The sequence below is a fragment of the Mustela nigripes genome, chromosome 4 (genome assembly GCF_022355385.1).
Source record: "Mustela nigripes isolate SB6536 chromosome 4, MUSNIG.SB6536, whole genome shotgun sequence".
Lineage (NCBI taxonomy): Eukaryota > Metazoa > Chordata > Mammalia > Carnivora > Mustelidae > Mustela > Mustela nigripes.
The window spans coordinates 15,287,083-15,311,022 of record NC_081560.1 but is presented as its reverse complement, the minus strand read 5'-3'; the positions used below and the strand labels follow the sequence as shown (position 1 = coordinate 15,311,022).

Here is a 23,940-nt window from a genome sequence, read left to right as displayed (position 1 = left end):
GGACAATCAGGTCTTCGAGAGAGATCCAGGCTCAAGATCTAAATTATAGGCCTATCATAACGTAGATATGGTAACTGAAGCAACAGAAGTTGCTCGAGCAAAGGTTACAGAGCGAGAAGAGACATTTAGGCATCACGCCCTGAGATAGGCAAACCCTTTTAGAAGATTGTCCGACTCAAAGGAGATAAGTGAGAATAACGTATTTTATAAACTAAGAAGCATTTATATTTATATTTATATTTATATTTATATTTATATTTTATAAACTGAGGAGGGCTGGGAGACTGATATTTCTCTGTATTTTATAGGTGTAGAAATTGAAAGAGAAGTTACAGATGAGGCTCGACCTGGCCATTGGTTATGTAGACAGACAGGGCAGGAGTTTAATCCCTATCAAAGCTTCAAAAAGTCCAGGAGAACAGACTGCGTTCTCTGTGAGCCCCAGAGGCTCTGGGAAGGGGGCTGAGAGGGACTCATAATCGACACGGTATTTCTTTTTGGGAACCCACAAACGAGTCCCACACTCTGGCCTCTGCAACACGCTGGCTGCCGCTCCCAGGGGGCCGCTGACACACTGTATGCTCACATCTGCAGGACTCCTGCCCCATCTCCCGTCCCTTAAAGGGTCTTTGTTGTTTGTTCCCCAACCCCACAGGCAGGACAGAGGGCCTTTGCTTCTGTTACTCCTTAAAGGCAGCACGAAGTTTGGGGAGCAGGGAAGTGAGAAAGAGACTTCATTCTGCACATTTCAGGGAGGACCAGGACCCAGGACTCAGGGGGAAGTAAAACCCGGGCAGCACACTCTCCTGGAGGCACGGCTCTCCTCCTGGGGCCTCAACACCCAGTTGTAAAATAGCAGGAAAAGAGAGAGGCAGTCAAGCCTTGCACAAAACAGCTTTTATTTTTCTCGGAGGAAAGCTGTTTTAAACTATATCCATGTGCTAGAATTAAAAGTGATTTCACCCTCAAAAAAGGGACCTTGGAATCACTCTTCCCAGCTGCACAGATCAAATGCAATTCAGCTCAGGCCATTGAGAAAGACACAGAGTGGGAGGCGCGACCAGATGACCCTCAACGGCTTCTCAGCTCCAAGATGATTCGGCTCCCACATGGAAGAACCAGATGTTCCTACAAAAGAATCAGCATCTTTCAAAAACATCTCTTTTCCTTTCTTTTTTTTTCCCCCTCTGCTAATATGTGAGTTAAAGGCACTCCGAATTTCAATTAATCGGCCTTGGGTTCAACATGGAAATTTTATCAGCCAGGAGTTTGTTCTCTCAACTACTTTCTCTCTGGGGCTTTCCTGGGGAAACTTTCCTAAAATTACAATGGCCAGTCAGCCACCAGGCCTGTGCTCAGACCTAGTGACCCAATACTCTTTTGCACAGAGCAGAGGCAGTCGCTCTCTGCCCATCTCAAACATTAGGCCTTGGGTGGCACTGACCCCAAATTAGTCATCTGAAGTGTGGGAGGTGTTTTTTTTTTAACTCCAACATTTTAATTTGAAAAATGTCAATCAGAGCAAAGTTGAAACAATTCTATAATGAACACTATATGCCTACCTCCTAGATTTGACCATTAACATTTTATTATTCTTGTCTTATCACAAATCTATCCCCCACTCTATCATGCATCACCTCATTTTATTTTTTATGCGTTATGTAACAAACTGCAGACTTTTATATAAATACAAATCTGATCTGAGAACTATTTTAAAAAACTCCAATGCTCTATCTTCAAAATATTTGACTCAGTTAGTCTTGAAGTGGGGGGCTCAGGCATCGGTATTTTTAAAAAATCTCCTCAGGTAATTCAAATATGTAGGCAAAGGGATAGGCAAGAATGCATCTGCTTGCCATGAGCCCTGATCAGTGGGAGTGAGACAAAAGAATTCCAGAAGCTATGCAGCTTGCAGTGCTCAGCCTTCTTATATGCACACACCAACACACACAACAAACACAAAGGGCAAAAGATACGGAGGTGGGGGTTGGAACAATTTGCTTTTATTGTCTCAGAACGAAGGCCTCAGCAAGGTGTTGGGGGGCGGTGCAGGGAGAATTTGGGTCTAAAGACACTCCCTGAATTTGCTTATACACTGGTACATCACCTCTGCCCAGCTGCCTTCCTTCATCCTTGCCAGTTTCCTTCTCCTCCTTACAAGGAGGCAACAGGATGCCTCCTATCCACAGCAGAAGGCTGCATAGGAAGGGGCTACAGGTCTACTCGAAATCTAACAAAAAGAAGAAGAGGATTAGCAATAAACCCTGGCTAGGTTTCTCAGTCCAGACAACCCAGAAGGAGAATGCTATGGTGGCAGCAGCTGCTGTAGGAGCACCATCTCCCTTTTTGCTCAGAGACCCAGAGCACACACACGAGATAGCGATGCAACAACTTCAAGATAAAACTATAGGGACAAATAATACCTACAAGACTTCAGAAAAAGGAATGACAAGTAGTGACTATGAGAAGAACCTTGGTATAAGCCCACTGGGTATCTAACCAGAAAATTAGTAGCAATATCAGAAAAGCTTGGATATTAACTTCACGTTGAAGACAACAAACAGATCAATCATATGCAACAACACCAATAAACCTTGTCATGTTTTGTTTAAGAAATACCGAAGCAGGGGCGCCTGGGTGGCTCAGTGGGCTAAAGCCTCTGCCTTCAGCTCAGGTCATGATGTCAGGGTCCTTCGATGGAGCCCCGCATCGGGCTCTCTGCTCAGCAGGGAGCCTGCTTCCCTCTCTCTCTGCCTGCCTCTGCCTACTTGTGAGCTCTCTCTCTCTCTCTATCAAATAAATAAATAAAATCTTAAAAAAAAAAAAAAGAAAGAAAGAAATGTTGAAGCAGTATCCTGCAGTGCCTTTTAATGTGAACTTAATACTCCAGAATCAGGGAGCACACTTAACATTTTCTAAAGTGACTCCACATTAAAAAAAAAAAAAATCTCATTTAATCCTCATACCAACCCTGTGAAGTCAATGGGTATTATCACTTCACTTTACAAATGAAGCAAATGAGTCCAAGATAAATAAAATTAAATCAGAGACTACTGAGCTCCACAAACCCAGAAGGTAATTATCTGACTTCTAACCACATTTTTGTAATCTAAAAGCACTTTACAGAAAAACTGAAATCAAGGTCAGATAGAATAATCTCTTTTAAAGCAGACTGAGCAATGGAAAAGATGAGCTTGAAAAGTAGTCAGGTCACAGCAAATAAAATGTCCTGATACCATTTCTGGTTCTAATTCCAGCAACATTTCAGATGGGTGCAGAAACAGTACTCTTTTTATGAAATGCAGATAAGCCAGGACGCTGGAGAGCCATGCCTTGATCTGGACAATCTCAGCACAGTCAATGTGCCTGGAGCACTCGTGAGATTTCTGTGGATTTGGGGAGAGTCCACAATTTATCTCTGAATGGCCTATAAAGACATCTACTTTGGGAGGATCTCTTTATTTGCTAGATGGAATGTTGCCCAATTCATGAATCACTTAATAAAGACAGTGAGATCTTTAAGAAAAAAAAAAAAAGATACCTACTTCATGTTTCTTGTTTTAATGTATTGGCAGAACAAAGGGGAGCAGTTTTTTAAAAGCAAGAGATTCACGCACAAGTCTTTATTTCTAGCTTCTTTTAAAGTCAGGTACCTGCCAACTCTGGGTCTAAATTCTTGTCTGTCAGCCTGGTGGGGCTGAGTGGCTGCTGCTTTCAGCGAACAGGTCCCACGTTCTCCCAGTCTCTGCGGTCCTTCCTGCTCCCCGTGACCCCCCCCCACACTAGTTTCACTCCCTGACAGCTTCACGCTCCATCTGCCTGAGCCCTGCGCTCAAGTCAACATGAGGGCTGATGGTCCAGAAAGGTGTGAATGGTCAGCCCGGATGCTGTGTGAGGGTTAGTAAGTCAGGTTACATTGTTTTCCAATAGCAGGGAATAGGCAATGAATGAATGTAGGACACTGGTCAGGCCTTGACATTGGGGAACAGGAAGCTGAATGGCCCAATCCACTGCTATTCCCACCAAATGATGAGGAATGATATCAATGAGGCTGACTGAGGAGGGCAGCAGGGGTGATGCTAAGTGCTGGGTCCCCACCAGTCTTGGGCTTCCCCACGTCCCAGCTCCTTGCAGTACTGGGCCGAGTGCTGCTCCAGAAAGACGCGTGGAATGGAGACAAGGAGGACAATCTCAGAGACACAAGCGTCTGGTTGACCAGTTGTCGGTGAGGGCCTAGAAAGAGCAGCAAAATGAGGGCAGAGATGCTGGTGGCGTCTCAGAGGTTCTTGAGAACTCAGAAGTTGTACAGCGAAACAGAAGAGTCACGATACAAGTAGCAACCAATGCTACTGTGGGAAAAAGGAAATTCAGAATACTTGTACCTTAGGCGCACAATCTGAGGAACTGGGAATATTGGCCTCGAATACCCTTTTGAGAAAGGCTAGGGTCAAGTGTGAGCTGCAAAGGGAGAACCGCGGGGTTCAAGAGCAGGTGTCCACCGCAGGACAGGACAGCAGGGGGAAGAACGCCTTGGCTGCCGGGCACCCATCCTCTCTGGTCCAGTCATCCCAGCTCTAGCGTGTTTTATTCATTATCTTGAAACTTGAGTTTTTAGTTTTATTCTCCTAGTTCCACTCCAGGGTTAGAGCCGGGCAAACTCCGCCAGGGAGGCTAGGCAAAGTGCCACGAGGTCAAGCCAAGAGGCCAAGAGATCCCACAGCACAGGCTGAAGCTAGTCCCACTGGACCTTAATTTCAGAATAGGATTCCCGCCCAGACTCATGCACCCAGATGTGAAACTGACTCCAAAGGGGCTCACAGGGGGCCAAGTCTTGGGCTCTGTCTGGCTTGACCTGGCATTAGCACTTGGTGCAGTGTGGCAGGGCTAGGCTCCAGTCAGCCTCACGGGAAGGGCAGCAGGACACCTTGCCAATGGTTCTCAAACTGTAAGGTGCAGGGATCACCTGAGGAGTTGCAGATCTTCAGTTTATCACCCAGAAAGTCTAGAGTAGGGGCTGAGATAATGGGTCAGTGACAAGGTCCCAGCAAATGCTGATACAGCTGGTCCATGGACCACGCTTTGAGTAGCAAAGCTCTAAGCCAGAAGTTCTCAACCTTCATTTCATTTTGGAATCACTAGGAAAGCTGTTAAAATTTCCTGTTGCCCAAACCTCACCCCAGAACCAATCAGATCTGAATCTCTTGGGCTGGGACCCACGCATCAATATTTTAAGCTGTCAGGTAATTATAACATGTACCCAAGATCAAAAACCATTGCTCTAGGCAGAGGGGTGGTTAAATGTGGAGGCTTGTAGTTCCAGAGTATTCATCTGGCCTGAACCCTACTCGAGGGTGGGGTCAGCCACAGAAGTGACCAGAGGCCTAGTTAAGGTCTCAGCCTAGAGGGCCACACCCTGAAGCCTGGAGAAATACAACCAGAGAAATGGGAAGGAGGGGTTGCTGGTGCCCAGGGCTTCCCCCTAGCATTATAGACACATGTAAATAGAAAACCTAGATTCAAATTTCCCAAACGAGGGAGCAGGCTCCTAAAATATGTAACTGGCTCACTTATGTTTGCTCCAGAACTGGGAGAGCCACAGGCTGGAGGTTCTCAGTATTTCAACGGGGAGGGGTGGGGGATTGTTGGGGGAGAAGAAAAGAAAGGCAAAATAGGGCAGAAGAGTGATGTGTAGGAGTGACCAGCTCTTCTCTTGGCTACTCCTCTTTATTTATACACTGGCTCAGTTACTCCACAATGTAACCCCTCCTGGCTCCCTAACCTCCCCATACACATGGAAAGTCAACTCTGCAGTTTCCAATCCCCGCTTCCCAAAAGACCCTCCACAACGCACAGGACTGCTGGGACCACCTCCAGAGCCCACAAGTCCTTGCAAAGAGACAGGAGAATCTAAGACGAGATTCTAAACCCTGAGTTCGGGTCCACTTGCTGTCAGGACCGAGCAAAGCTCCAGAAACAGCGGCAGAGTCCGAGCACAGTCAGAGAAGAAAGGAAGGGCCTAGAGGAGAGAAAGAAAAAAGGACAGCAAAGGACACGGGACTGGGACCCCCCACGCCACCCAGGTCAGGAGTGAGCCAGCCCTCCACTAAACCCAAATTCTAGGAAGGTCTCTGCTCCTAAAATGTCTTCATGTTTACCATGTTTCAAAAATGATTTCAATGGCTCAAAGGAAACCTACAATATTAGGTCAAATACAATTAAAAATGGATGTAGAGAAGAATCTGTGATGCAGGAGGATGAGAAGTTCGGGAGAACAAGGGAGGGGGAGCTAGTGTTAGCACTGGGTGTCATGAACGAGTATGTGGGCCAGAGCCCTCCATTTATGGTCAGAAAAGACAGCTTCAACCTTTGCCCGCTTTGAGTCAGTATCTTGAGAATACTACAAAATGTCTGTAGTAAGATTTTTTTTTCTTTTTTTGGCATATGATGTAAACCACTCATTTTTTATGCATTCTCCAAAAAAAAACACTAGGCAGTGGAGGGAGGAGTTTGTTCCCCCAGAAGATAATACCAAAGGGTTAGGTTTAAGGGACAAACAGTGCTACTTGTAGTGAAGCTGTCTTTAGTGCCTAGGGGGTAAGCTCACCTGTCCGTGGTCAGGGTCTCATGAGTGCACAGCAGCAAGTGGGAGCCGGGCTTCCCTGGAACATTCTGGGGGATGGACAGCAGCACAGCAATGGTTCTCAGCCATGCACACAGGATGCTGGCAGTGGACACCCTGAGTACAGACCACCATATGCTGATGTCCTAAGCTCTAATGTGATTGTATCTGGGAGTGGTCATAAGGGTGGGACCCCCCATGATGGGTTAATGTTCTCTGGAAAAGAAACCACAGATCTCTCTCTCCACCGGGTGAGGGCACAGTGTAAAGAAAGCCAAGAAAGCCAGAGGAAGGATTTGCTAATCCCTTGATCCTGGACTTTCCAGCCTCCAAACTGTGAAAAATAAATGTCCATTGTTTCAGTCACCCCCTCTAAGATATTTTGTGGCAGCAGCCCAAGCTAAGACACCTAGAGACTCTCAATGCCAGACACTGGCCACCTGCTCTACCAGGGGGCAGGAGAGCCCGAAACACTGGTTCCCTCATTTTTCACCTCCTCAGCCACATGACCCCAAGGCAAGGATGGTGAATGCCCTCCAAGCACTAGCGGGCCCACAGTTCTAGCACTGAGGAGACAGGCCGGGCCCCCCAAAGAAGTGAGCTTCTTCCCAGCCCACTCACATTCCAGGTAAAGGAGAAGTCAGGGCAGAAAAGAAATGTCAGGGATCCCAGGCAGTCCCAGCAGAGGGGGGAAGGGAGGAAGCAGACACCGGAATAAAAAAAAAAAAAAAAAATCAAAGGGAAAGCGGCTACAGAGCTGGTGGGCTTTCACACACGTTCCAATTAATCTGGCTAACTTCATCCTCTCTCTGTGAAGAACCCGTAGTAAACAGGGTCGCCTTCAGGCCGGTCTTCTAAAGAAAACACACCGGGCTTCACGCAGCCATTAGCCAATGGCCCCAGCCAGGCAATGTTTCTTACTCCCAAACCACTGTTTTTAGATACCACTGCTCTCCACCAAATAACACATCCCTGCTCACAGTCAGGTCCTCCAAACCACCTTCTGGGCCTGGCTACTCCGTCTGCCCCGGATTATCTTGTTAGCCTGTGTCTCTGCTTGGTCTTCCACAAGCTGATTGTTCTGGAGGCCTTGCTAGGCTTCGCTCCTCAAGGGCAAGGCTGAGCTTCTATTTTTTTGTAATCATTCCAGGAGGCTAGATTCCAGGTTCTGTACCAGAGGCCCCCAGTAATTTCTGTGGGCCAGCTGCTTTTCCTGAGAAAGCATAATCAGACCTTTTGATTCCCATATACAAACCGCCTGTGTCCCTGCCTCTCTCCTCCCTGGTGAAAGGGACTTCACAGCCCACTCACATTCTGGGCACAGTTTATACATCTGGGATGAGCCGCTAGGCCCAGGGGTGCCAGAAAGCACACTTGGGGGGTTGGGGGCACATTGAGCGGAGAAGTAGAAAGGAAATAAAGCAGTTCCCTTATCTGGGACATGAAGGGGTTGTGCTCAGCCATACTGAAGGTCCCTATGAGCTCTATGATCCTGGAAGTTTGGGAAAGCATTATTTTGTAGTGAGGCAGACTCTGCTGCTTGGCCACTTAATATTCATCCTGTCTTCACCACCTTACCACCAGGAATGCCCATGTTGTTCAGAGTAGCAAGGTGCCCGGCTAAACCACTCATGTTCCTGGACACTCTGTGACAGCGAAAGATAGCCAGCGAAACCCTGCTGGGACCTCATAGCAAGCCTTGGCTTTTCTAACACAGGTACTACCCCCTTCTGCTTTGCCATCCTACTTTCTTCCTGCCAGGGAAGCTGATGTAATGCTGGAGGTGACGCAGTCATCTTGTAGTCATGAGGCAATGCCCAGGAGGACAAAGGTCTACCTGCTAAAGAAGGCAGAATGAAAATGTGAGACAACCCTGGGACTCACTGGCACTGTTCACCCACCACACTGGTCCTGGAAAGCCTCGCTCAGGATTTCTTGGTTCATAAAGCTAAACTAATGTCTAACTTAGTGTATTCTGAAACTAAGGGACATATACAGTTCCAACTCTGAAACTCTGGGTCTTGTTCTTTTTTTTTTTTTTTTTTCGAGAAGCAAATTTGGCACAGGTAACAGTTTCTTAAAAGGGCAAGGAGGAAAAATAAATCTACCTACCAGGATATTTTTCTTTTGGTTGGCAAATCCCAAAGGACAAACTCGTCATGAAAGTCAGCTGCATCTCATAAAAAAAAAAAAAAAAACAACAACAATGGAGGGCTCACCAGTCGCCCAAGCAGCCAGCTGCTTTACAGGAACACAGCTCCATGGAGTAGAACCATCCAGTAACTCATTCAAATTTGTTGGCCTCTATAGCTAAGGATTTTCTCCCATTGGCATTCAGCCCCATTACCAGAAATTTGGGGGTGTTGTTGTTATTGCTATTGTTGTTGTTTAAAATAAAGACATATGACATCCAGGAAGAGTAGAGACACAGGTTTCTAGCAGGTCCCTCCCAAAGCCCCACTGCAATTGCCAAAATAATAACAAGGTATTACCGGAGTGGGTCCATTCCCATGCCAGAATCTCTATGGAACCTCTATTGGATAGGATGCTGGTTAGTCCAGATAAAAAGTCAGGCAGAGAAGACTGACTTGGAACCTGACTTCCCAAGAAGGTGGGCTCAGTGTGGGTTCTCTGGCTCCACTGTCCTTATATCAATACTTTGAAGTCAAAGGCCATATGCAGTCAGTTTCTATGCCAGTTGCTGCAGCTTAGCAACAGCATTTGGGGGCTTGGGGGGGAACAAGCAGGGAGCCCTTCAGCCTTCTCCCCAGTTCTACAGCTGGCCCACATGGGGCTGCTCCCCCAGGCTCACTGTTCTCTTCCCACTCTCATGCTGATCGATCCTTAGCATCTCACAATTTGCCCCAGAAATGTTATCGTACGAGAAAAACACTGCAAATGATCTTAATATCCACTCAGAAATAGTTGCTTCAGGGGATGCTGAGGGGCGGGCGGATGGTCCAGACCCCTTTTGCCTTCCCTCTTGTGTTCTGAAAAATATTAACACCTGCCACCAACCACCCCCTGCGAAACCTCCACAAACAATTTCAGTTCTGCTGAAGCAGGTGCCTGAAAAATCCAAGTGTGAATTTAGTCCATGCAAATCAATATCAGGCCTTCAGCTTAGAAAGATTCAGGTAGGAACATTAAAAAAAAAAAAAAAAAAGGTTAAGGCTTTTTTCCCCCAAATGTCAGTCCCTATCAATCGGACCACACTAGGGTGAAGAGGGTTGAAGGTACAAACTTAAACAGTTGTAAGACAAAGGTTCTGGGGATGTGACGTACAAGATGATGACTACAGTTAATAACGCTGTGTTATATATTTGAAAATGACTAAGAGAGTAGATTTTAAAAGCTCTCATCTCAAGAAAAAGAATTTATAATGATGTGAGGTGACAGATGTCAGTGAAACTTACAGAGGTGATCACGTTGACTATAGACACACATCGTATCTTTACGTTGCCTGCCTTAAACTTATAATACAATGTCAGAGGTCAACTGTGTCTCAGTAAAACTGGAGAAAGTAAATAAATAACAAATACATCCATACATACAATTAGATCACATTAGAGAGGCTTTATTTTGCTTTGGCATTTTTTCTCCTCTGAAGTTTAGATAGAGCTCAGCAAGGGTTTTCTTCCTCCGCATACTTGAAGTTACTGAAGAAAAAAAAAATGGAGCCCAGGGAACTACTTTCTCCTAAGCAGTGGCCACACGCCAGGCGCGGGCACAGACGCATTATTCATATCGTGTCATCATCCTTGCTCATGGCCTTGTGAACCAGCTTCAGAAGGGTACCCGGAGGAGGGAGCGCCTGAACCAGACAAAGCCTGGAGTCATGGATTCCACTCAAGCAGCAAATATTTTACGGAGTACCTGGGTATGCTCAGCCCTGTTCTGGTAGCTTCCTAACCAGTGTGCCTAAGGAGTGCCCCAAGCAGAGGCTGCTGCCGACAGAGCCCATGGGCCGTGAGCCGTGAGCACTTCTCCTACGGCTTCGGTGCCCCCGCAGAAAACATCCACAAGTGCCTGTCCAACAAAGCTTGGAAGCAATGAATAAATGATTGCTTGCCGGTGATCAGGGCTATGAACCAAACCTTGTGCTAACTCCAAATCCCTGCCTTGTGTACCGACTCCCCGGTCCCAAGGCGTGGAGCCATTGGCAGACATTGGGACCTGCAGAATCCCACAGCAGAAAGAGCAATAAGCAAGTGGAACATTCATCCCGCTCCCTTACTCAACCATCCCGCCTCTCAGCTGGGCCAGCCTTCACTTCGGTTTCTCCTCTAAGTGTGTATTTAAATCAGAAGGAAACACTAGGTTTCGACCCACCTCATGTTCCGAATATGTAAACACAGCTGAAACACCAAATGGTTTTCTGGCTGCTCTTTTTCTGCTTTCCGTTCGCATCACACAAGAAAGTGCCCACGTTCAAGGCCGCTGGGGCGGGTGGGTGCCTTCAGTTAGAACATGGTGCCCTGGAGCCCAAGGGCAGCAGGTTTGTGCCCACCTGGGTCCAGTCCCCCTTCTCTGCCTCCTCGGACCAGAGCGCCAGGCCTTCCAGCTGCTTCCAAATGGGGGGTCATGGGCTGCCAAGAGCCCTGGAAAGAAAACTTGCAAATCCAGAGCAGAACCAGAAAAACAACTCCTGGCCAGGCCTCAGAAATGAATACCATCTCAGGGTAGAAAGTTAAAAGTCACAGTTACAGAGCTGGGCTTTGGGCACTCTGGTTACAAAAAAATACGGTATTTCCCCCACCCTACTTTTCAAGGAACAGCGTCCAGTGCCTACACTGTTTGTAAATGGAAAGCTGGGGGTGGGAGAAATACCGCATTTTAACTTTTTCATTGTATTCTACTGAAATCCATAGGTCTGCTCTTAAATTGTTTGGAGTAAGTTTTTATTAAAATAAAACACACACACACACACATCCATTTAAGGCCCTCGTGGGTCATTGTGGCCTCTTGCTGGACTACAAAAGGAACCTTGTCTGTGACTAATTTTAATTTTTTTATTTAAATTCAACTAGCCAACACATTTTCAAAAAAAAAAAAATTCAAAAAAACCCCCCAAAACCACAAAGTTAAAATCCAAAGCTGCCACAGGTAACCCCAGCTTATGAATCCAAAAGTGTTTGGGAGTTCACAGCACATTCTGCTAAATTTTACTATGAACCTAAAGCCAGTCTAAAAAAATTAAATCTTTTTTTTTTTTTAATTTGTACACATAGATGCTTCCAGGGCATAAGACATTTTGTTACTGAAATAGTGGATTAAAAAAATCATCCAGTTCCCGGTCAGCCAAGAGACCGCTCAAACCCACCCTGCAGCTGAATTTTCGGGGCGGCTCCCAAACGTCGTGTATCCTCCCAGGTGTCTGCTCTGCTGCCGGCTGAGAAGGACGGATGGCCGGCCGGCTTCCTCTCGGGGCAGCGGGGGAAGCAGGATTCTCCTTCCTTCCCACCCCCTCTTCCTTTGGCCCTCGGTCCTGGCTGCAGGGCTCCCCCTCCCATGCCCGTTTCTCCTCTCCCACGGAGGGCTGGGGGCCCTAGCAGGTCAGCAGAGACCGAAGGAGAAGCCGGCCCCAGCACTTACGGGACAGGCCAGCAGCCAGGGGAGGGCCGCAGGGTGTGCCCTGGGAGTCCCTTTTGCAGGTCCTAAAACCCAGGGATTCCTTGTAGCTGCCCATTTGCTTTGAAACTGCGTCATTTATTTTAATGGTTCCTTCCTCTGGAAAACCCTCAGGCTCCCACTCTTACGACAGCACCATTTGTCCTCACCTACCCCTATTATATCATATAAAAATGGAGCCAATTCAATTAGCTTTTTTTTTTCCCTACTGAATATTGTGGCTGTATCTGTGATCAAATCCATCTTTGGCCACCAATGGGTCTACCTAGTACTTTCTTCGTGCGAAGAGTCAGAAGAAATAAAGGGAAATGTTCAAACTTTACAGGTATTTGGCAAACCCCAACACTCTCATACGGGTGTCGGAGGCCAGAGGCCAACCTTCTGCACACCCCAAGGCCAGAAATGGCACATGCACAAAGGGCCACATGCACAGACTCCTGGTCGCCAACCAGAAGGACATCCAGGGACAGACGGACTCAGCCTGGAGAGAAGAATGAAGGACGTACCCTCATGAAAGGGCATGGGTACCCTGACAGTCTCCAAGGCCAATATTAAGGATTGCTGTCAGGTTTGTACAAAAACAAAGGGAAGAAAGAGGCCGTGTTGTTTCTCTTACCCACCGTGCCTCTTTACTCCTAGTTCTGGTCTGTCTGCCTTCTGCTCCTGCCTGGAAGCTAGGCCTGCCACGGAGAGAGTCACAAGCTCAGACCACAGGGAGGCCACTGTGCCCCCGAGACCCAGGTACTGTGCTGAGACGACACGCACACCGTCCTGGAAACCAGGTGAAATGCACACTCAGCCTTCATTATCTCAACCAGTCTGTAGCAACGCTCTCTTCTCTTGGATCCCGTGATGGGATTTTCCTGGATTTTGTCCACATTTTCCTGCCGGTTCTTCCTGAGTCCCACCTACAGATTCCTCTTCCCTGGCCAGCACGTCTAGGGCCCCGAGGGCTCTGTCCTTGGCCTTCCCTCACACTTCACTCTCACCTAACCTCCCTGGACGAGCTTCTGTGGGCTAGGGGCTTCACCGATCCCCTCCAGATTTGCAAACATCCCCAGTCTACACCTCCAGACCAGATCTTTCTCCAAACTCCAAACCCAAGTTCCCAAATCCCTTTGAAGTAGAGTGCCTGGGTGTCCCATGAACACGTCAGACTCAGTGTGTCTGAAAGTGAACTCATGATTTTACCCACCAAACTCATTCCTCCTCTAATTTCCCCTTTCGGGTCACTGGAAGCACGGCCAACTTAGTCTGCCACTTCAGAAACAGGAGGTGTCCCATGTCCCCTCCAATCCCCCAAGGCCACCAAGTCTAGCTCCTAGCTCTTGCCTGATGGATTTGCTCCTCTCTGGCAGGTTCAAGGCCCTCACTGTGTCTTGTACAACCTCGTGGGTGAAAAAGCCAGTCACAGATCGTCTTGCCACCATTAATTTTACCCTCCAATCCATCTGTCGTAATCCCCAGGGTTTCCTTTCTAAAACATATTTTTGCTCCTGTGCGTCTCTTGTTAAAATCCCTAACAGACTCCCACTCCACTGCCCACAAAAGAACATCCAAATGGGGCACCTGGGTGGCTAAGGTTAAGTGTCTGCCTTCTGCTCAAGTCATGATTCCAGGGTCCTGGAATCGAGTCCTACATCGGGCTCCCTACTCAGCAGAGCCTGCTTCTCCCTTTCCCTCTGCTGCTCTCCCTGCTTGTGTTCTCTCTGTGTCTGTCTGTCCCTTTCTGTCAAATAAATAAAAAATAAAATCCTAAATGAAAGGACATCCAAATGGTTAACAAGATATGCAGACCTTTCATGATCTTGTCATATCTCCCAACACTCCCCCACAGAGTACTCTCAAGGTATACAGAACTATTTGGGATTTCTAGAATCAACCAAAACATTTTGCACATTCCTACCTTGTACTTGCTGTTCCCACTGTCTAGAGAACTCCTATTTATACGTCAGGACCCACTGTAAATATCACCTGCTCTGTGGTGTGTTCCCAACCTCTATCTCGTTTGGAATTGTGATTCCTCTGTGCTCCAGAAATACTTTGAATACAGCTGTAATGCAAAATGTTCCCCAGGTATTTAATGACTTGTTTATATAGCTTCCCTCCCACTCAGCTAGGAAAGCCACAAAGTCAAGAATGTATATCCTCCTGCCTAGAACATACGTAGGTTTAGAAAAGCAGTTCATTAAGTGTCTCAAATTGGAGGAAGAACCGGCTATGAAAGACATTTCCCCAGGATGCATGGGCAGGAAGCCACGGGAAGGAAGGAGTTAAACAGTTCAACCTTTACAATGCTATGATTGGTAACCTTGGATTTGAATTTCTGTTTAAAGTAACTGGCCAGTGAGAAAGCACTTTCATCACAAATCCTTATTTCCTCCAAGTTTTCTAAAAACATCACCCTATCAGTTTGAATCCTGCAGGCTCCTTCTCAGCCAAAAGGAATTTCCCTTTAAACAAAAACTATTCAGACATTTCCAAGATATGAAATGTTAAAAACCAGGATTTTCCACTCAGACAACTAGGAAACTGTTTGTGGATTTTTTTTTTCCCCAGACTTCTCTTATTTGCCAAGAAGTCTGAAGAGAACTTTTTTTCTGATGCTAAAAAAATGTTTCCTACCTCTGTGCCTCTCTGTTTTTCCATTCTTTATTTTGTCTGGGTTTTACCGAAGCAAGATCTTAAGCTGGGAAGGAGACAGCATGACATCTGCCAACTGGGTTGACCCAATGATACAGGCAACCAACTAAATCTCCTTGTTTGGTGTTTGAAATCATTTTTCAAAGCTGAGAGCCTTTCAAAAGTAGGAGCATGATACCCAGAACAGAACGATGGGGTTAAAAACAACCTTTGGGGCCGTGTGATACAAATGCAGTGTTTTACAGCTGGATAAAGGGAGACCCCGAATGTCACGTCACTTGCAGCACAACGAGTTCACACAACAAAATGACTTAAGCTCCAACAACAAACTCTCTTCCAAGAGCCGCCATTGAAACTTCTAACCAGAACCAGGCATAGGAATGTGGGTGGCTCAGAGTCTCCCATCTCAATTCTTTAAAAAACCCTCAAAGCTCTTTAGTAATGCCAGCACAGGTGAAGCTCAATAAATTACTCCCGAACAGAGCAATCTGGATGCAGGCAGTTGCATGGGAGCTTGACACAGCGGTACACAACCGAGGAATATATGGTACTTCTAAGAAGGTATGTCTGATTTTTGATTGACCTTCCATACAGTCTTAGAAAAAATTAGACACCACCCCAGAACAGCACAGAGTGTTTCTCAAGCCCATGAAAAACACAGCTTGCATCTGATGGGTGACGCTGACTCTAGAAGCATCCCAGTGAGCTTCTCATGGGTCTACACTGCAGGAGAGCTGAGCCAGTAAACATTCCCTGAGATACAAGAGGTGCAGTGAAAAGGGGGTTCAAAGTGTCCCCTGCTCTTCTTAGAGGGATGCTTCATGAAGATTCAAGGATTACCCAGTCAGAGCTCTACCAGAGCAAATGAGGGCCCAGAAGAATCTTGGGTTATACCAAAGAGCTCCCACTTTCTGTCAAGAGACAAATATCAGATACAAAGATCTGAGAACCAGCTGTATTGAAGGTGACAGAGGAGCCCAGGGGACCATACAGAAAAAACAGAAGGCCAAGTATCAAACTCATATTTAATTGGTGACAAGGAAGCCCAGGGAAGAGGGAAAAGCTGAGCCCACCAGACCATCATGGAAGCCAAAGCAAGAATGAGTTATGAGATGACCTTGTAGTCAATGCTGTGAAATTACTTCCACGAGGCCTCGTAGGTAAGGACAGAGAAAAGACTGGATGTAGGGGTCAGAGAGAAGTCAGAGGACCTTCTAGCAACAGAGGGAACCAGAACTGACAGGGTACAGAGGTAAGTAGAAAGGATGGAGATGCAGGCAGGAGGTCCTGACGACTTGTTTGAGAAAACCTGGCAGTAAGCAAGAGAGAAAAAAAAAAAATGAGCAAGAAGGGGCAACAGCATCTGGCAAACATGTGGTCAAGGCAGAGACCTGTGTTTACAGCAGAAGGTCGAAGCTGGGGAGGGCAGGAAATGAGGATGTGTGAGACTAATAACAGGCCCCCGTGATTCCTGAGTGATGTCAGACTCCTGAGGTCAGGGCATCTCCTCCTCAGAGAGAAGACGGTTAACTTAGTGGAGACGGGGGTTCGGGCTGGGGCGGGGAAGAGTACCTATTATGGGCCAGGCAGTGACATGTGAGGTCACCTGCCCAAGGTCACTAGAGAACCAGTGACCCTTGACACACGGAATCTGCCTGACCCCAAAGCCCACCCCTTTCCACACGCTGGCCTGCATTCCCATGAAGACTGGGGCTGTTCAACAATCACCCACATTTCCACCTTGTTCTTTATAAACTAAACAAGAAAAGATATTGACCCATGTCGCTTTCACACTAAATTTTCAGATTTCCAGAAGCATTTATGAGATTTCAGAGTTTAAAAAAATATATTAACCAAAGAGGTCAAGGCTACCAAGCTCATCTATTCTCCAAGCCTGCCTCACTCCACTCCACTTAATTAGGCATCAAGCAATAATTGTGCTTCTCTGAGCATTCTGCACTTGGCTAAGCATCTTGGGACTACAGAAAAGCCAAAGTCATGTCCCCTCTCCTCAAGGAGCTTGTCTTTCAGCTGAGCAAATCTTTACTCCTCTAGGCTTCAGATTCTTGGTAGATAAAACAGGCCAATGCCTCCTCTGTGCCTATAGGATTTGATTACAGGAAAAATCAAGGTCACTTAGAACTTCATTTGAAAGAGAGGGAGAACATGTGGTGAGCAGGGAGGAAGAGGGATAGGTTCAAGGTTGACCCAAAGATCATGGGTCTCGTCATTTTCTTTCAATCCCGACTCTGCACCAACAGGGAACATGAACACCCCCCTCTTTCATAAAATTACTCAATTGGACAGTTCAGATGTCCTACAGCTGTAGGCCCCAAACCCTACTAAATGCCCCACCACGGCCTAGGGCCATTTGCCCTAAGACAGCAGACAAGTCAGAGCTATGCCAGTCTGAGGCAGGCCGCTCAAGGTGCCTACAGGCACACATGGGCTTATCTATACTTGAATGGCCACAAGCAACGGAAAGAAACAGCTTCTTTGAAAACTGACATTCAGCTTTCCACCTGCTGATCTGAGGTTGTGTGGACCTCGAACGAAACAAGTCATTCTTGTCTTGCATGATAAGCGTGATTGCAGGCTTAGGTAGTTACCTCCGGCCCCAATATTTGACCTTGATACAGATAGGTCAGATAGTAGAGTGAATTCTACATTTCCTTGTTAGTGGGTTGGGACACCGCAGCACACCCTCTCTGTTAGCCTTTGTGTGCATTTCAGAGGTCAGTTCTGTCTAATCTTCCTTCACTGGGTGTTATTGGCACAGCTATATAATACTCTTAGAGCTTTGCAAGTGGCACCGGACTTGGTTTGATCTTTTGTTTCCAATGCTAATTATTGTGGATTTAAAAACATTTTCCATCGGCTAGCCCATCTCTGTGAGGGAAACAGCTACTGGTCCAACAAACACACTAAACAAAGGACTGCCAACTTGGACTATTTTTCTAATGATCAGGACAATGGCACCGGCTGACCCGACAAGAGCTCCTCAACCCCGGCTTGACTAATCTGAGCAGTGTAAATTCCTTTCCAGCCCTTGGTTTTAAAATGGTCAAGTGACCCAATCCTTGCTGATGACGCTCAAAGAGAAATCAGTTGGTGGGCTTCTGCAAAAGGTTTCTTCCTTCCTAAAAAGGGTTACAGGAAGAATCAAGCTCTCTTTTTCCTCTGGAGGTCATTTTGAATCCAACACCGGAAACTCATGTAGGAAAGAGCTGTTTTCTGATGGCATCCAACCCAAAAATGAAATCTGCACATAGATGGACGGATGGCATTTAGAGGAGTCGCTGAGGAGCACCTCGGTGGCTCAGTCAGTTAAGCATCTGTAATTGGCTCAGGTCATGTTCCCAGGGTCCTGGGATCGAGCCCCGCATCGGGCTCCCTGCTCCACGGAGAGTCTGCTTCTCCCTCTCCCGCTCTCCCTGCTTGTGCTCTCTCATTCTCTGTCAAATAATTAACTAAAATCTTTAAAAAAACAAAACAAAAACAAAAACAGAGGAGTTGCCAAATCAGCCAAGCAAGGAGTTATACCCCTAGGCCTCTTATGACATGACATAATTTACTTATTGTACAAGCAGTCTGAATCCGTTTCACTTACTTATAGCTGCATACATTATAATTTAATTCAATAATTAATCTAGAGTCAATGCCTCGTTTCCTGCAAGAGCAACTTCACATCAGACCACCCTGCTTCCACAGAACGTTTACCTGGGGGTCTTTCAAGAAAGAGGGCAAGTACAAAGCTCAGTCCTGCCCTCTCACCTTTCAGAGCTGTGCCTGAGTCTACCTGCCCCCAACCTGTGTTATCACCATGAGAACAAGTTTAGAGACAAAAATATAATGGGTCAAAGAAATTTCACCAAGCCACTGAAAATCCTTTAGATCATAGATAAATTAGCAACATAGGTAACTGGCTGCCTTATGAATAAGGGCCCCATATCTAGAATAGAAGAACGGTGAGCACTCCCTCCACTCCCCGAATATTCCTTCCCTACAACCTAGGGATTGCCTTAAATTCTCCATTTAGAGATCCACCCTTTTGAGCTGATATAATTACTATTAAATCTAAATGCCCATTTAGGGGGTCATACGTTAAGCCTCACTAATAATTAAATATTCAGTGTAAGCGCATCAGATTTTTCATGAGAGCAAAATTTAAGAGGGGGAGTTAGAAAGAGAATACCATTACAGCCAGTACTTGGGGTCCAAGACGGGAGGAAAACATGAAAACAAAGTTCAAGAAAGGTGAAGTGAGGGCTTTGGAGACAAAGTCTATCTGCTTTGCAATTCTTCCATGAGAACCCATCACTCATCCTTCCGTTTGTGGAGATCAGGTGACAAGTAATGATCTTCTCAAGCCAGGAGGACCCCAGGTTCCCCCTCAGAACCTGGCCAGGGCCAACAACAGGAATTGTCCCCAAGGTGAACATCAACCGAAAAGCCTCAGTATCCCTCTGGAGCCATATGGGTCGCTGGGCCAGCCAGGAGGAAGAGGAGACCAGCAGCCTGTGAGATTAGCCAGCTCCATCCCAGCACTCAGTGGCAGAGGTGGAAGTCAGATGACCTTTACATCCAGACACCAACATCCCCTTAACTCTCCACCTCCCACTGTCTGGAACCGGTCATTTCACTTTGAACACCAACTAGATATAAAATTATAGTGCGAGGCCACCAAATGACCTTAACACGGTCCTGGATTTATACGAATAGCACTGAAGACAAGCAGAACGTCTGTCATTATCTTTGCAAAGACTTCAGAGTTCCTATTGCAGAGGTTTTTTACAAAGATTAAAACCATTGCAAAAATCGGAAAAAAAAAATCCCTATTTTTCAGATTGTTAAACCGAGATATAAGAAAGTTGCCACGGTCATAAAGTTTACCAGAACCAAATTCACGGTTAACCCTCCATCCTTAGAGACCCTTTCCACCCAGAGCTGCTGCTTCCTCCTCTCTTCCCCCAAGGCCTCCACTGACTTGGGAAGTGTTGAGTTTTAATGGAGCATCAGATCCTCTCTTCTTCCCCTAAAGAGACTCAGGCTAAGATTACCTCCAGTCCAGTGTTACATGGCACCTTTAAGTTTTAATTTTACATTTTTTTAATACATTCAGGAGTCCAAGTCAGAACAGCATACAAGGAATAGCTTGTAAATAACTCCCTCACCCCTGCTCCCTCTCTTGACCTCCAATCCCCAGGTCCCCTTGCCAGAAACAATTATCCATTTCTCAAGCATCCTTCTGAATACGAACGGTGTATATACAAGTAGATAAAATGCATAGCCTGTTTTGCTCTTTAAATTACAGAACCCCACAACAAATTCCCAGAAATGTAATTTGCGCAGAATCTTAGAGGAACACGACATACATGTTAGAAACGCCCAACATCCAGGTAGGCTTGAGGGAAGGAACCAGGTTTCTCACAAGTATTTCAAACCAGAAAAGAGACACCACACACTCCTCATCTTTAGATCTGCCATCTTTTCTAAACCCACGTTTAGCCCGTACATGCTCCAGAAACAACAGTGCTCGTAAAAGGACTACTCGCTGATTTAAAATAATATATTGTCATCTGTATAGACACTATTTTTTAAGCTCCAAAAGGAAGCCCAAAGCTCTCATAACCCAGGATCTAATGAGCAAATGCATATTCATTCTATCCACACACTTCATTATTTTGTAGACTTCTATCCTATCCCCGCCCCCCACCCCCGCACCGCCCAAACCTTTGTCCTTCTGAACCAAGAAGACTTCTTCACAACTAACCAAATGAGAAAAACACTGCTCCTGATGGTTCACAGAAGTTGCCAGAGATGGTATGTCCCAGGTTCAGGCAACTTGAACCTTCTCTGTTTTTAAAATCAAGCAGGTGACAGGTTTTGCTAAAACAGAGCATGAGCGACCATGCATGCGGTAACTAAATCCCTATTTAGACCTGGAGGTCAGACTATTCCACATTTTGGACTAATAGCAATAATAACCAGCTCTGCAACTGGATACTCAACAGAGTTCAAGAAACAGATGGGAAAGTTATCTATGTTCACATCTCTGGCAAACTCCCCTTAGTTTAGAGGGAATATAATCCAGTTGTCTGTATGACTAAATCCAATACCTCTTTCAACACTAATTCATATACACAGTGTGTTGGCAATGACTTGTAGCAATGATGAGTGGCATTTTATAAGAGTGAGTTGCCCAGAGGAGAGACACATCCCTAAGTGGCAGACATAAAAGTCGTTAAAAAAAAAAAAAAAAAAAAAGTAGAAGAAACATAATCACACATCACTGCTTCATCACAAAAACATTGAAAAACTGAGCTCTTAATACCAAAAGGAATGTAACGGTGCAGAAAGATCTTAACTAGAGCCAGTACAAATGGTTCTGTCTGGACTTAAAGGTCATAGTCACAGGTAGCAGCATCTCAAATCCTAGTCCGTGATCACACAAGTGCAAGTCACAGGCTGAAAGGAAACCTGTATGGCTGCGCGCGCCTAATTCATGCCACCAGCTGAAAGACAGGCCCAAAACTATGGCATGACAGCTGCTGGATGAGACATTTTCACAGTATGTTTAAGTACAAAAGAGAAGAGCCGCCCACCCCCCCCAACACAAATCCCGTGTCAGCAGAAACACCTGGAGCACCCAATCACCAGAAGACATTTGAGGACCAAGGTGCTCTAAGCTCTGTGCTGACAACAGGAAGCACATCTGGGCCCTCAATGCAAATGCAGCCCACGTGGTCTCCTCAGGGGAAGCCTCAGTGAGCAAAGCCCAGATCCCAGTACACATCTGGCTTTTGCCCCAGCATGAACTACCACTCCCTCTCCACCCCGCACAAGCCATTCTCAGTCATCACAAGTGCCTTGGTGGGAATCACAGGGAGGCCCTCATCCCTTTTCCCAAAATAACGTCAACCAGAGGCAAAGGCCAAGGAGGGAGGTGGAGCCTACAGGCCATTTTGCCAAAGTTTCAAATATCCTGGCACTGACCCCCTTAGAAAAATCATGAAGGGGAAACAGCCAAGCTTCTCGTTTTCTCATTAGTGATCTCTCTCTCTGTCTCTCACTCTCTCTCTCCTCATTACAAACTTCTGCATTTCTAAGAAACAAAAACCAAACAGATCTCACATAAAATCATATTAACATTGCCGGCTGTTGGAAACAATTTCATTTCGCAAATGTAATACCAATGATTTGAAATTGAAACTTCTAAAACACATGGGCAGAATTCCTGTGACACTTCAATCCCCAAAGGGGTCCCTGAGGCATAAGACTGAACAAAGAACTGGTGAGCGTCCCACCTTCTCCAAAGCTTTTCTGCAATATGCGGCTGCCTCAGATTTTCCATACTCTGCAGATCTTTCCCCTGAAGAGAGAGGAAGCAGACTGCTTGGCTGTACAGTTAAAGAGCCCAAATAAAGCAGTCTCTCTCCTTGTTTCAAACGGGCTTTCCCAAACGCACACACACGCACACACACGTGTACTTCCTGAAATATAAACAAAAAGTAAAGAGAGAGAAAGAGTCTGACAGCGAAAGAAAGAAAATGCCACTTGGTTTAGCTTTTTAAAAACCTTCCCACCAAGTCAGTAGCAAGCTCGACAGTGGCGCATTATCCTCCACCACGACCCCCTTCGGCTTTACAGTACTGACAGCAAGAGCAAATGACACTGCGATGTGAAAAAGACTCGGGAAAAGACTATAAATTGCCAAAGGAATACGAACTGTCACTGCTGTTACCGAAACTTGCAAAGGGCCGGGGGCCCGCAGTTATCTCTTCGGATCGAAAAACCACACCTCTCCCTAGATCTCCTCTGGGCATGCCTGCCTCGTCCCAAAGACTTCCCACGTCCCTGTCCCCAGCAGTTCCCTTATTGACAGTGCTTCCCCCTCGCCAGCTGCCCGGTGCCCGCCCCGCGAGTCCTCACCGTAGGGTACATAAGAGCCTCGGTTTCTCCGGGCTCTGACAGCTCGCTCAGCTTGCGGTCCCACTGCAGGACGCTCTGCTCCCCGCTCTCCAGCACCTCCATGCTGGTCCGAGGGACGCTGGGCCGAGGATGCTGAGGGCAGCAGGGGAGCGGGCAGAGCCGCCTCGGAGGGTAAGGTCCGGCTCCGCGGGGCGTGTGTGCGTGGGTGCGCGTGTGCGTGAAGCTTATGCACTTGGGAAAAACCGTTCTCTGCTCTGCCCGAAGGAGGAGTGCTCAGGGCTCCCGTCCGGGGTCCTCGGAAGTCTGAGAAGTGCCGGGGGAGACAGGCTGTCCAGGGATCCGGCTGAAGGCTGCAGGGGTTAAAGCAGGGCGCGCATCCAAAAAGAAGGCAGGAGAGCAGCTCTCATCCCCAAAAAATCCCTTCGCAATATGCCCACTCTCCGCTACTGCTCCAGACACAAACTTTGAGGCTCCCCAGGGCTCCTCAGTTCGGCTCCAGGACCCAGCTATGACTCCACCTCCTTCTAGGGAAGCGACCAATCGGATACTCACCTCGCCCGCCCTATCCAATCAGAAGTCTGGCTTTCCTCCCCGTCCCGCTCCGAAAGGCGGGGCAGAGGGAAGTCTCTGCCCAGGCTTTGGAATGTGGGCGGGGAGAGCCTTTGACGTCACCGGGGAACTCCTTCTGCCTGAGCGCAACCAGCCACCGCTCTCTGAGGCAGCGGACCAATGGAGTGCTTGAGTCTGGGAGTGATGGACTGAGAGATTGGCCAGTAATAAAGGGGCGCCTGGGAGGAACAGCCAACCAAATAGCGACAAGAATACATTTCATAAAGGAGGGCGGGTGAACTCCGTGCCCTGGGTTAGAACCCATAAAAGTTCTCGCGCGCTTGTGGAGGGGAAGAGAGCCGCTGTGTGGGCAGATTTATATACTGTCTTAAATATTATATATGCTTATATAGCGTCTTAAATATTTTCTTAATGTATATTAGCTCTTTTGAGTTTTGACATTTTTAAAAAATTAGTTACGTATTCACAAATATAAATATTCCGCATTGTGCGTGAATTTGTATTAGCGCATTTCTAGCAAATAGTCATTGTCTGTTCCTCACGTT

The 23,940-nt window shown here is 46.7% G+C and overlaps 1 protein-coding gene across 2 annotated transcripts in view; it reads right to left on the bottom strand.

The window, feature by feature from the left end:
- CREB3L2 (cAMP responsive element binding protein 3 like 2) overlaps positions 1-23,610 on the bottom strand; it is a 110,113-nt gene extending 86,503 nt beyond the window's left edge. The window contains exon 1 of one of the 2 annotated variants that reach the window (XM_059396336.1): positions 22,826-23,610. In XM_059396336.1, the coding sequence (XP_059252319.1) occupies positions 22,826-22,927 (102 nt within the window). In that variant the 5' untranslated portion in view covers positions 22,928-23,610. The remainder of the gene's footprint in view (positions 1-22,825) is intronic. The other variant, XM_059396337.1, reaches the window with a different exon arrangement.
- Positions 23,611-23,940: the final 330 nt, after the last annotated feature.